The sequence below is a fragment of the Corylus avellana genome, chromosome ca8 (assembly GCF_901000735.1).
Source record: "Corylus avellana chromosome ca8, CavTom2PMs-1.0".
Taxonomy (NCBI): Eukaryota; Viridiplantae; Streptophyta; class Magnoliopsida; order Fagales; family Betulaceae; genus Corylus; species Corylus avellana.
In genome coordinates, this window is record NC_081548.1 from 23,084,071 (window position 1) to 23,098,573 (window position 14,503).

The window sequence follows — 14,503 nt, forward strand, 5'->3', positions numbered from 1 at the left end:
GTCACATCAAACTTTTAAGACAAATAAAAGATAGTTTATTGCTAATCAACTTCTATTATCTTCAAAGTTAGACCAAGGACTATAATTTGCTCAATGAAAAAAAAAAAAAAAATTAAAAGAAAAGGAGCACATTCATTATTTTAAACGGTATTGCTCGTGAAATTTGACCAACATGTGTTTCACAAGTGCAGGTTGAATTGAACGACAACGAAGAATTAAACCAATTAATGCGGAACTGGAAGAGTTTGCAGCGTTAACGTGTACCCGTCACTAGCACAACAAATTTATGTTCATAGTTTTTAGTCCTCAATTCAATAATCAATGATCATATCATACGTACGAAGAACTTGAACCTTCTCCAAGTCAATTATATCATGTTAATAACTTTCAAACGATTATTATATTCTTCATGACCCTTTGGTGCATAGAAGATAAAGTTTTTCTCTCCAAGAGGTAGCTCAATCGATTAAGACTACGCCTCCCTCCTCTTGTGCGGACATGTCAAAAAAAAAAGATGAAGTTTTTATCTAATTTTAGTTGAAAAAGTCTTTTGATACAATCTATTAAACTGATCACTTATAATCAATATGTTCTATTGAAAATTACTTGAGAATTAAAAGTATATGCAAGAATTGAATGTTTTAATGGCATATGTTAGCTTAATAGACTATGTTTCAAAAATAAAAAGAAAAACAAAATCTTCAAATTCAAACTTGAAAAAAACCTTTGCTCCTCATAAAGTCGATATACCACTAATGCACAAATAAGAGTTGGCATTTGACATTTGGCACTATAGAATTCCAATGGTTTAGATTCTTGGTTGTTAGAATAGTTGACCGCGTGTCGAGATTACAATCAGAAGCACATGTAAATAGACAATGGGCATAAAATTTCATTTTTAATCCATGCCTTAGCGGTCAGCCACGTTTTACGGTTTCATTGAAGATATATTGTGCTGCTACAAATATTCTCTATGCCTCACGACTCTCATCATGCGTAATGACCCGCCTCAGATTAATCGCAAGGAGGATTAAAAATTTTGGAGGTGATCATCATAATTGATTGATGGGTGATGATCGGCATATATAGTTGTTGATCGAGGGCAACGCGGGTTCTTGGCATGGACTTGACCCCATAGAATAATTCCTCAGCTAGCGTGAGTAGGACTTTTGAAGCAGTAGAGCCTAATTAGGGTGAGCAAGGGAATCGAGCACCCTCTTTTTATCAAACAGTCACGTGAAGCGCCCAAAATTAGTGGCCGCTAATAATTGGGTTCCAATAATCAAAGCGGGTACGGTCTCCATGCCGTCTTAGCCCCGCCGTACACACAAATTGACAAAATCTGGTTCGGCGTGCCGAACCTAAACCTCATTACTTAATGCTAACACTAATTATTTCACACCATTATAATAACCATACTATTAGGGGCCCGAGGCCATGTTTAAAAGTGCCGATCCTATATATATATATATATATATATATATATATATATATTGCTTGATAAATACTACATACATAATACACTTTTAGTATATTTTTTTATTTGGATATAAGAGACATAACGCTCAGAAGTTGGTGGACATGGGAAAATGATTATTACAAACTGTCTATACTTTATGAAAATGGGATCCGGATCCACTTAAATTTTTAAGGGAATTTCGGTTTTTGGAATTTCAGATCTAAACCGTCTATTTTTCATCCAATAGTCATTGTTCTGCCTAATATTTTATTATTTTATTAGTAGTGGGACACGTGGCAAAACAGTAATCATTAGATGAAAAATAGACGCCTGAATTCGAAATTCTAGAAACTAAAATTTCCTAGATCCTGATCCATGAAAATGAACATTATGTGTCCGTCTATATTTTTGTAGTTATTATAATAGGTATTATGTAAATTATTACGTTAGTTTATCAAAGTAGTAAGTACCTTCTAAACTGTTACATGACAATTTATATTTTGGCTGATGTAACCGTCATGTTATAATAAAATCACACTAGCTTGTTAGAATAGTAAGCATATTGTTAATTGTTACGTGGTAGTTCACATTTTGGTTGACAAAATAATTGTGATGTGAACGGTCACATAAATTAAATACTAGCACCCCTAGACATAGATAATAAAGTTGAATATCTCATGTTCCCGAATTAGTTAACCTAGTGAGTGTGGAATTCATAATCTATAATCCACCACCAAAGCACATGAAAGTAAGCTTTTACCATCTAGCCGACACCTTAAATATTGATATAGTATGAACACTAACAAAAAGATCCCAAAACGATTATAATTACTATGCTTTATGAAAATATAGAAGAGGAGGAAAAGCATCTCTTAGTATAAGGTTCAGTAGAGGGTGAGATGAGCATGACTCCAATTGTGATGAATTGAGCATCCCTAAATTGGTGGTAGAAGCCAAAATCACCTTTGTGGATAATGACTCAGCACCTACCTAAATTGGCATGTGTACCTTAAAGTTTTCAAAATTTAAGGACAGTAAACTGTTCCTAAGAATTCCCATCCTAGGGAAATTTTAAGAGCCAATAAACGTAAAATATCTCCATGTATCTTTTTTCTTTTTCTTTTTTTTTTTTTTACTGAAATCATCTATTAGTATCTAGTTCAATCAGTTGAAAATTGATACCACATTACAAACAAATATATATATATATGAAAAATAATTGGGATACTATAGTTTTTACTATAATTTTTTTACAAATTTACGTGATATTAATCCGTATAGATGTCACACAAATAATTGTTACATAGACATTTGTAATAAAAGCTGTAGTACCCCAACAATAATTTTTTTTTATGAATCCAATAACCCAACAAGCAAAAACGAAAAAGAAAAACATGATATGATATATTGCTTTTGTCAAATAAAGTGGTTTGAGTTTGGGCCTAACTTATAGCATATTTGAAATTGTGCTCGAAAAATAGAGCTTTTAAATCAAAAATACATTAAGATATTAAGTTTTTGCGAAAAATGTATTTTTGCAATTTTTAGAGTAAAAAAGTCAAATAAGTACTTTTAAAAAATTTTACCAATTACATATCATTTTTTTGTTTGACACGACTTTTTAGGTACTAAAAGTATTTTTTAAACTCTCTACTGAAATAACAAACAAACACTTAACTATTGTCTTCGTAATGGGCCTCCTCATGTCTGTTTAAACTGGTCGCATCAAATTTAGTGTGTTCTTTGATGGCTAGCGGATTCTTCACCGTCGATTATGAGGAACCACAGATGATAAATTTAATCTGGGTCAATCAAGGGAATTTTCATAGTTTAATTAAATAAATCATCATTATCAAGCTAAAATAATTGAATAATTATCATTTTGATGTCAAATTTTTAAAACCAAATATAGGATGAGTCTAGAGATAATAATAGTGTTTCATAGCCATCCTTAAGTATACCCCATTATTGCAATACCCCATTATTGCAAATGAAAAAAAAAAAAAAAACGCACTTTGGTCCCATTAAACTTTTAAAAACATTTAAACAAATTCTTTATAATTTTTTTTTTTTTTTTTAAAAAAAAAAACCCTGTTACTCTCCAAAAAATAGTTTTTTAGTTCCCCCACCCACACCTAAAATGTTAGTTACATCCTTACCATGGGCAATACAACTTTTATTACAATACATTAAGTCATAATCAAATTTAATTGTTTAAACGTAATAACTAAAAAGGCTATAGGGAACACATGAGCTATTAATTTGTAAAGGATTTGCCCCACGGGGGGTGGGGGTGATATTTGTACAATTTATTTATTTATTTCTAATTGAATAAGAAAAAAAAAGGCTACATGGAGACACATGAACTATTAATTTGTTAAAGGATTTGTAGTCAATACCCTTGTGAGTGGGGTTGTACAAATATGCCTATTGGATTTTGTTGTTGGCCTTCTCGCCATGGTCGAAATAGCACCTTGGTGGAAAACCTATGTGGTAACTTAATAATAGTCAGAAAGAATATTGCCCCCAAAGCATAGAACTAAAGGCTTTTTTTTTTTTCCTATTAAAATTGATATAAACGACCTAAAATTATTGAACCACCACCATAAATGGCCATGTCAAATTTGCTGTACTTCAACTGTGCAACAGTGCATGCATCAGCATAACATTACCCATAAAAGGTGTAAAACATTAATTAGCAATTCTAAACTCATTATGATCTTCATATAGTGTCGGTTTAAAAACAGCAATTTCAAAATTTTAATTAATAAAAATATAACTTTTAAAAAGCACAGTTAAGTGTCCAATAAAATTACAATTCGAGCTTTAAAGTCGTGTAATTTTTAAAACACACCCACGTTTTCACATTTTAAAACCGTTATTTTTTCAAACAAACTTTCACACGCAATATTTTTGGTAACTTCATTTAAAAATGTGCAAGTCGCGTGAAGAAACACATACAATTTAAAATTGAAAGAAAAATGTTACACTTACCAAATTTTCTTCTTAAAAATCAATTAATTTGGTAAATATAGTATTTCTCTTATTAAAAAGAATAAAGAGTAACGTTAATTATTTTTCATATAAATAAATACTAAAATGATGTAAAACTTATTAATTAATAATTACCTGAAACATTTCTCCGATCAATCCATATCATTTTGATACATATCATCATAAAAATTTCTCTTTTTATACTCTCTCACCTGAAAAGATCATCATTTGACGTATGATGAGATTCATCGTGGGTCTCAACACGGTGATGTTTTTTTACGTTTTTCAACACGGCGATTGTTTTTCAACACGGTGGGATTCGGTGATGCCAAAGAAAGAATGCAAAAGTGGCCTGACCTGAAAAAATATATAAAAATTATATTAGAGTTTCCTAAAATCAAATCATGACGAAGAATTGGATACGTCACGTGAGAGAGAGAGAGAGAGAGAGAGTGTGGTTTAATCCTTTAATAGGAGTGGATTAATGTTGTCTGGGGGAGTCCCAACACTTGTGTCCTTCTCTTTCACTCTCGAGCCCTGAGCTCGCTTTCTTCCCGTTGACTCTCTCACTTCCCTCCCATGGCCGCGTATTAAAGCTCTAATGTTCGCTCAACAGGCCTCAGAGAAAGAAAGAGAGAGAGAGAAAAAAGTAAGCTGGATATGTGGAATCATATGCTCACCAAATCCAATCTGGTAAAGAGCAAAAGTGAGATGAGAGAAAAGTAGGAAGGGAAAATGGAGGGGAGATTAATATTAATCTATAAAGTTTTTTTTTTTTTTTTTCAAATTAAATTGGTGTGTTTAAATATGTGTGATTAATTCTTACGTAAATTTTCAATTTTGAAAGCTCGGTGAAAGACTCGATCAAACGCTCTTTTGAGACCGAAACTCTTCACAAATTATTCATTCGATCGAGTTATTCAACATATTTTTTAACTGAGCAATTCTATATATAACTCTTCTTAAAATTCTCGTTTACAACGTACGAGCTAGCTAATGAATGCCTTAATAACCATTGGTGATGTAGTTTGTTCAGATAATATGAGAAGGGATACTTTGAATGGGTACTGTCTCAACTATTGCATGCATAAAAATTATAAGTTTAAAAACTAGTCTAAGTACAAAACTTGGCCTACCAATTTTTGCCTTACATTAAGTTTTGAACATTGAATTAGTCAACATAAATTTTAACATACACATTTAATTTAATAGACTGAATTAGAAAAATTCATTTCTATAATTCAGTCTGAAAGAAAGTTTTATCCTAATACTAACATTCTCCTGTTTCGGGGAAGATGAGAGAATTTTAACTTGGATTAGGATGTTAAAGGATTGTTAGTAACTTTATTGTATAGTTATTAACATGATAATTATTAGTTTTCAAGCTAAATAATTCTAATTTGACAACTTTAGTAGTTACTATTAAGTTTAGATATATTGAATTAAAAAAAAAAAAAAAAAACTTAGATCCATCGTATCCATATCTTCAAAGGACAAATAGACTATGACAAATGACTTTATTTAATGATCCCTTTATTAACACTTAAGGGTATAGTGATATAATCTAACATAAAACAGTATTTATTTCCTCCCAATTTTCTCCTCTTCCAAACAAAACAAACAAAACTTTATTTTTTCTGTTTTACCAACCAGGATGAATAGTTACTAACTTTTTACATTCTCATTTCCTCCTTCTGTTCTTTTACTTCGCTACCATTCTTACTAGGCAGAGTCTGCGGTAAAAAGAAGAGAGAGAAGTTGATTCTCCAATTTATTACTTTTGATTAATACGATTTAATAAGCTATTATATAACTTGACGATGTAATAATAAAAATCAATCAATAAATTAACACTCTTAAACAAAATAAACAAATAATTCTTACTGTTAAGTTATACCAATTATATGAAAATAATATCACAATACTGAATAGGATTATCTATTACTCCTTAATTCTTTAGTTTTTTGTGTCAAATGATAAGATTTCAGGTTTCCAGGTCGTTGTGATCAGTGCCTACAAATTTCCATTCAGTATAACCTATGTTTCGAAGTTTGGGCATGCAACCTCTATCTATAAAGATAGATAGATAGATATACCAACAAAATTTCTCTCTCTCTCTCTTTCTCTCTCTTCTATCTTCTTTTCTTTTTTCTCCAAAGGTGAACTATTGAGAGAGAGAGAGAGGGAGAACTATCATTGCCAAAAAAGTACCAAGGCTCTCACGTGGCTTCACCCACTTACCCTACCAGTTAGTAGTGAGTGTAGAGTCGTAGCCATGTGTATCAATTATAAGCTTCACCGACTTTTTTTAAAGAATACCGGTGACGCTGACGGGTCCTGAAATTCCAATCGCCCCACAACCTCGTCCCAGGTTGGTTAAATGGACTAGTTAAAAAGTAACAAAAAAAAAATGCTACATACCGTAATTTTATTATATTTAACAAAAATTATTTTGAAAATTAATTGAGAATACAATTATAAGTTTGAAGTAGAGTAGGCTCTTAAAAGTTGGGCTGAGGCCCATTGGGCTAACTGCTAAGTATTGTTGGCTGAGCAGCTCTTTATGCACACCGACAGATCTTCAGAAGGTTCTAAGAAGTATCGGTTCCTCAAAGTGAAGAATAGAAAATTAAAATTCACATTAATAAATCTCTGGGAAAAGCACTGAATATGCCCTCCACCAACCTGATATACTATTCTCACAAGTCAAGAACAATCTATAGGCCAAAACGATCAACAAGTTTATTACAGTGAAAATCATCATTCATAATCATAAAAATTCAATTGTGCGGGAGAGAGAGAGAGAACCTGTCAAAAGAAATTGAACCAAAAATATAACAGAACTATAATCTGACAGAACCAACTATTTGGTTCTAACATACGAACCCCTACTCTTGTGGAGAAGAAATAACTATCATAAGCAATGCTTGCTGCTGGCAGATGAAAACCATTCTCGATTTAGCTTCCGAGATCATCTTATCTGGGACGGGGAACAAAGTAACCCAGATGCATCTGATCCAACAACTGCAAGATCACAAACAGCACAAAGCTGCCCTTCCTGGGATGGAACAAACCTTGAACTGCAGTATGGGCATGATATGTCCTTCTGTCCACGGTATATCGGCATGTATGTTGCCCCACAAACTACAAATGGGTTTCTGAAGTCATAATTCAGCTGGGACGCATCTTTCATATTCTTTTCAGAAGCCTGCAGGACTTGACGGGCAGTTTTCGCTTGGTTCTCAATGGTTGGGTTGGTCTCCAACAGACGCCTGGCAAAGTTTCCTGCAGTGTTGAGATTACCGGCCTTATAGCAAACAGTCATGGCATTCAACAAGGCGAGTCTCAAGTGAGGCATTTGAAGGTTACAGTGGGTGAAGTAGGCTGCAAGCTCCTGTTGACGAATTGGGTTGTCTTTAATTTCCCTCCTGTTAAGCTCCATCTTCAAACCAAGAACATATTCCTTAACAATGATAATCAATTCCTTTACTTCATCAACCTCTCTCCTCGACTCTACAACAATCAGAGGAATGGTATGGAGAATACTGAGGAAAAGCCGTAGAGCCTCCGTAAATTTCCCAGTTGTTGTGGCCTTGTAACCAGCCTTAAGCTTCTCTTCAAGCTGAGAGAACTTATACACAAGAGCAGGCAGGCCCCTCACGTTAGGGCTAGCTGATTCACTCCATCCCCTTTCGACCGCCAGTGAAATAACAGGGGCCGAAGAGAAGGCACGCAGATAGGCATGGCTGCCCATGTGTAAATCAAGAAAGAAGGGTCTCAAGGGAGCAAAGTTCCTTATACCCAGCTGCCGGCTCAACAAACGCATTGCAGTATCAAAATTGCCAGCTGCCGCATGCTCAGCTGCAAGAGATGATTTTTGGATCCAAATTTGACTTACAGGCATACCAGGAGTTGGGGCAACAAATACTGAAGAACGAGCATTGCTAGCAGTTTTGGGTGTATCCATCTCAGGTGGAAGATCAAGATCTTCAAGATCCCATCCTCCCTCATCGTTTTCTTCATGCACATCCTCATCCTCCAACCCTGCGCTGATGTCTCCATTCTGGATGTTTTCCACATCAACAATATCCAAATCCTCACCCCAGTCAGCATCTGCAGCCTCTTCATACTCTTCCTCTGCATTCCTGCCCACAGTGTCAAGACCACCCTCAAATATTCCTCTCATTACCCTCAACAAAGGCCAATCTCCACTACACATAATTGGACTTGGAGGCATCAAAAGAGATGGTGATTTCCCCTCAGGTAAAGAAGGAACATTATCTCCAAGTTTAGCTTCAAGAAGTTCAGCGATATCATGCAGCCCATGAACTTTAGCTGCGATGTAAGCAAGAGGTAAATGGCCAACATTCTCCAAGATCTTAACACGCTCCTTGATATCGCCCAAATATAGGGCATTGTGGAACTGACCCATTACATCATTCTTGACTTCAGCAATTTTAAGCATTTTGGACAATTTATCCATATTCCCTGTTATAAGATATAGGAATGATAGCCTCTCAAAGTTCTTTGTCCTCTGGTACGCGTATTCTACAATGCCAGCATTACCCTGGCGAAGGGCCTCCACTCCCAATCGGTACCAGTGATCTTTCTCGTCAATTTCCTTAGCGGAAGCAACAGCAACCTGGATGTTACCACTCTCCAGTGCCAAGTTGAAGCGAATTCTCTCATCCTTCACAAAATGAAGGGCAACCTCTGGGAAACCTTTCTGCTGAAGGTATGCAATCATGGCCTGCCCACAGAGATCAGAGCTCCTAATCATGCTCATAACCTGGTCATATCTCTTCTTCAGAAGGAACAACTTGAAAACATATTCAGTTGCATCAATAACAATGGCACGGTTTTTCCCATCTCGATCCAGGCAAAAAACAGTATTTCCAGACACTTTTGTTATGTATACTGGGACATCAAGGGTCTGGATGATACCAGTATCTCCATTAGGAAGGCAGTATTTAATGTGGTTCAGGGTGGTATATATGAAGACACCACTTTCATCCCAAGCTCCACTCTTTACACGGATTGTCTCATGAAGAGTGCATTGATGCTCGAGCTTCTTATTGGCTATTATAATAGAATGTTTGCTCAGCAAAGCAACACTCTCCATGTCGTGTGACCAAACAACATACCTGACTAAGGGAGTTTGAAGCTCTCCAAGAATAATCCTCTGCTGGAGGTCAAAGATAACTACTCTGTCCTCTGCCCTGCAAAGCAAGTTTCCAGTTCCAGCATAAAATATTGCATCAACAACAGCAGGAATCGCACTCTTCTTGACAATCTCATTTTTAAGGTTTTTGACTAACACTTGGTTGGTGCTCTTGTCAATAACTGCAAATCTATTTCGAGCCACAAAAACAGCTGATCCTCCAGCACCTCTTTTTGCCTCCTGGACAGTCTCACCCCTACCAAAGTTATCTTTAGGTGTAGTATATAGCTCATAAGAACCCCCTTCTAAATCCGAGCAGATCAAAACAGCATTTTCTGTAGGACTATAAGAAAGTGTTTTTGCCCCTTGGTTTAAGGAGACAGAACCAGGCCTTCGGATTGACATTACCTGAGTGTCTCTCTGAGTGGAGAACTCAAAGGAACGCAGAAAACGATCTTTAACATAATAAATAGAATCACCACTCACAGAAAAAGCAGGCCGCTCTCTCTCTAATTTGAAAACAATCATGCCACTATCATGACCAGCAGCCAGAAGGTTCATTTCAGGATGTGATGAAAGAATCCAAAACCTGTCATGCTCCCTGCGAAATGTCTGAAGACCAGTCCTCTTTGTAGCATCCCAGACACGAATACTCCTATCCTCTGAATTGGACACAATAATATCCTGCCTAGCATGGAATAGAACGCATGACACATTATTCATGTGCCCTCTCAAAGTGTCTACTTCCCAAGCCTTTGTATCTGAAATCAGAAAGGTGAACCAGCAACCATTATCTACTTTGAATCAACAGACTGGTAAATCTGTACTATGTATGTTATTCACAGAAGGAACACATTAAACCCCCATCCTATTTCTTTCTGTCAGAGCTGTCTCCCAGCAAAAAATTCATCCTAGTGTTTGCTATGTCATCAGTCACTATTCTTTTCCCCCTTAACATATATCAAGTTCTTTATAATTCAAGTTGGATTAACTTCTTCAAAATGAAAATAAAAAATAATAATAATAATTAAAAAAAACAACAGTATAGGTCATTCAACGTTTTTTTTCCTTCTCCCTGGCAAAGAGAAGCACATGAAAAACAATGGCGATTGTTTATTATGACCAATCTTGTAAGACATATTTTTCTGTAAGATATTTTCACCCAAAACCAAAAGATAAATGAAATGAATAACCAGTAAAAAAAGACAGGTTTACACAGACATACCATTCATTCTCCAAATTTTCACTTGCCGATCATCTGCTCCTGATACAATTAGAGGAAGAGTGGGATGGAATGATGCCCAATTAACTCCCCGATCATGGCCTTCCAAGACATACTTGACAACAGCATCAACCCCGCCAAAGAGATCCGTATTCATCTGACTCAACCGCAGGATGTCATCTGCAGGGGCAACTGTTTTCTTCCTTAGAGCACCAATATCCCAGACACGAACAGTTTGATCCAAGGACGCTGACACAACCAAGTCCTCCTTAGGATGGAAGGAAGCACACATGACATAATGGTTATGTCCAGTCAAAACAGAAATACAAGTTCGGGACTGCCAGTTCCATATCCTGATAGTCTGGTCATCACTCGCACTAACAATCCATGGGTATTCATGATGAAATTGAACAGTGCGGATGTAATCAAGATGTCCAAGAAGGGTAAACAAACACCTATGCAACTTGTAATTCCACACCTTGATCTTGTAATCGTCCCCTGAGAAAACATAAAACCGGAAATTACTTCCTTAAAGGCATTTATGGAATCAACACACCATCATGAAACTTACAAACATAACCAGGTTTCACAAGTTACAGAACCTTTACTTCCTTCAAAGGTTCTATAATTTGGCATATAGAAAATATGGAGCTGTCATCTATTAATGATAGAAGGCAGCAAGAATGTTAAAACAAAAATCTTCAAATCCTTTATGCATTGGATGATGTACAAGAAAATGAGTCGTAATGCCCAAACCCACATTGGCAGAGGGAAGAAGGGTTGAAAGAAAAGAGAAGGGGCAGGGCAATTGCCCCAACCCCTTAAAAAAGAGCAGAGATCCCTTGGGCATCTTGGGCCTGCCACCCCACAACCTAAACTACTTTTTATTTCAATGAAAGTATTTTCCAATAAAAAGAAAGAAAATAATTGTATCTATTTTGATATAAAATAAAAGTATAAAAATAATACTCCTAGTTGTATTCTTCTCTTTGCCATACCATGAAATTAATACTTTCTTTCTCATAATCTTATTTCAGTAATATCTTGCTGTTCCACTATTTATCAAATTTATTTCTCCTTCTACCCTTTTAGTGATCCTATTTGTATAATTGTATTAGCAAAGAGGATATTATATTTTTGACGTTTCTAAGTTCTAAAGGAGTAACAAGCTGACAAAAAATAAAGAATGACAGAGGATCATGTTTTATCTTGAAATAAACCAAATAAAGAAAGTTTAGAGAGCTTTTACCAAATTTTGACATACTTGGAATACTACCGCATTGATTTCTTCTTTTGGATGACTTTCAATCGCTAAATAATTTTTCTATGCAATTAAATAGTTTCTCTCCAAAACAAGTAATTTCTTTAACTCTTCTAATTGGTTTTTAACATTTTAAATCTCAAAAGCAAAAGTATTCATCAATTTTTTATATTCTTATATGCTGAACTATGGTTTTACATTATTACATTTGCATTTTATGATCCATAAAATTACTAGTTCATTGGTTAATTATAATCCTACTAACCAAATTAGAAGTATCAAATCATAACTATATGTTAAGTTTTATTCAGTTCTCTAATTGTAGTTATAAGTTGGTGTACTTGGTAGAAATAATGACAAACCCTAAGCAAAACCATAGGTTGTCCAAAATCAAACAAACTATAGCTGAACTCGCATTACAGGATAAACGAAGTACTAGCATCAAAATATAAATAAAAATTAGATTTCTTAATAACCCTAAGGGGTTGGCCCAAGTGGTGAAGACCTTGGTCTTGAGCGTTTGCTCCCTTCAAGGTCCAAGGTTCAACACCTCATAGGTGCAAACAATCCCTTGGGGCTAAACCCCCTGGTGAAAACCCAGTGATTTAACCAATTTCGTGTAGGGAAACTTCTGAGGGTGCGGTGCACAGGACCGGGGTTTATTCTACAGGGATGGGTCCAAAGGGTCCAGCCTTGAAGAGGCTCCCCGACATCAAAAACAAAAAAATAGATTTCTTAATATTTTTACTCAATTAAATTTTTGTTTATTTAGAATTTTCTCTTGAGTTAGTGTTTGTTGAATTGTATTGCACTCTATCTGTTAATTTCAATTATGCCTCCCTGCAGTGAAATACTGGCTCTGCCACTGCAACTCCGCAATGGGAAAACATACCTAACATTTGGATAATAAATTCTACTAACTGAAAACATGAAATCTAAGCTACCCGAAAGTTTAATATCATAGCAGATATAGTAATATCTACGTAGTAATAATCAACACAGCTCCAAATGAGTAAAATCCGTGATATTACAAACAAGTGAAACCGCAAAACAAATTTTGGAAGAGTGACAGACTGATTTACCCCCGGAGACGAACAATGGCTGAGACTTGTGAAAATGGACACCACGGACTGGTCCATCGTGCTCGTCGAATCGATCAATGAGAGTACCCATCCTGTAATCCCAGAGCTGGATCACACCGCTGTGAAGACTTGCCAAGATCCATGGCCTCTTAGTATGGAAACTCAGTCCCTTCACCCTATTGCTCTTCGTCTCAAACTTCGTCAGCATCCTTTCCACTCAATTTTCAAACCCTACACACACCAAAGCAATTACATCACATATCAAGCAAATTCTTTCACAGGTCGAGTTCACATAATTACGTCTAATCCCCGGTTGAATGCTGAGAAAATGATCCAAATCTTGCATTTCGCAATTCTCGACCACATAATTGAGCTTAATTTGAATTAGTTTGTCCGAATTTATGCACGATTCTTTCTCATTTTCGTCCTATTCTCAGCAACCAAACAAACACAGGGAAATTTCGGATCGAGAAACCTAAACAGATATAAAAATGTACATATTTATAAATATTAAGGTAAAGAAAGAAACAAAAAGGATCGTACCTCAGATCTGAGAATGAGGACAGCCGGATCAAGGAGGGCCGGACCTTTCCGGCGGCGGGAAGAGCGGAGGCGAGAGATCGGCGTAGGATAAGCAGGGAGGTGGGTGAAGGATAAGAAGGGCTAGGCTCGTCGCAGATCAGAAGCGTAAAATGAATGCAAAGAAACAAGAAGTAGTAGAAAGCGAGGGCCACCTCCTCGCCAAGAGCAGATCTGCGCTCTTTAGGGGTAACAAGTTGCTAATGTAAATGCTTGCGAGGAGGTCGTTACATTCTGGACTGAAATCTCTCTTGGAAAATTCATAAATATAATATTTTATTTTATTTATTTGTCTACCAATGGAAGGGATTTAGCCCGTTGATTTTATTTTATTTATTATTACTTCTTCTTAGGTGAACATGTCAAAAAAAAAAAAAAAAAATTATTATTACGTGTCTTTTTTTTTACTGGTTTTAATTAAAAATTAATAATTCTAAAATATGTTGACTTTAGCTTAAATGTTTTTTAAAAAACAGGTTTAATTTTTCTAATATATCAAATCTTAGCACTTGTTTGTTACTTCTGAAAATTTTAATTTAGATAAAGGTAAATCATTTTCTGTTTTTGAAAGTTCACGTAAATTGGCACAACAATCTTGAATTAAATTTGAAGTAACAGGTAGTCACCTAATGTTTTAATCATTGCGCACATGTGATATATAAGTGTTTTTCGCTGGGATAATTGACATGATGCACAATAAAAAAAATTAAAATTAAAATTAAAAAAAAAAAAAAAGTATATTGGA

At 35.4% G+C, this 14,503-nt stretch overlaps 1 protein-coding gene across 1 annotated transcript; it reads right to left on the reverse strand.

Annotated features, from left to right (window-relative positions):
* Window positions 1-7,068: 7,068 nt before the first annotated feature.
* On the reverse strand, window positions 7,069-14,018 carry LOC132189021 (coatomer subunit alpha-1-like). Its single transcript, XM_059603497.1, has 4 exons — window positions 13,723-14,018; window positions 13,180-13,410; window positions 10,840-11,334; window positions 7,069-10,375 (listed from the first exon to the last, which is right to left on the reverse strand). The coding sequence occupies exons 2-4, from the start codon at window positions 13,385-13,387 to the stop codon at window positions 7,425-7,427; spliced, it is 3,654 nt and encodes a 1,217-aa protein (XP_059459480.1). The 5' UTR covers window positions 13,388-13,410; window positions 13,723-14,018; the 3' UTR covers window positions 7,069-7,424.
* Window positions 14,019-14,503: the final 485 nt, after the last annotated feature.

Coding starts and splice junctions, on each gene's coding strand:
- LOC132189021 (XM_059603497.1), bottom strand. CDS start 13,387: ATGCTGACGAAGTTTGAGACGAAGAGCAATAGGGTGAAGGGACTGAGT. Junction 11,335..13,179: donor GCCATTGTTCGTCTCCGGGG/GTAAATCAGTCT, acceptor ATGTTTTCTCAG/GGGACGATTACAAGATCAAG. Junction 10,376..10,839: donor GAAAATTTGGAGAATGAATG/GTATGTCTGTGT, acceptor TTCTGATTTCAG/ATACAAAGGCTTGGGAAGTA.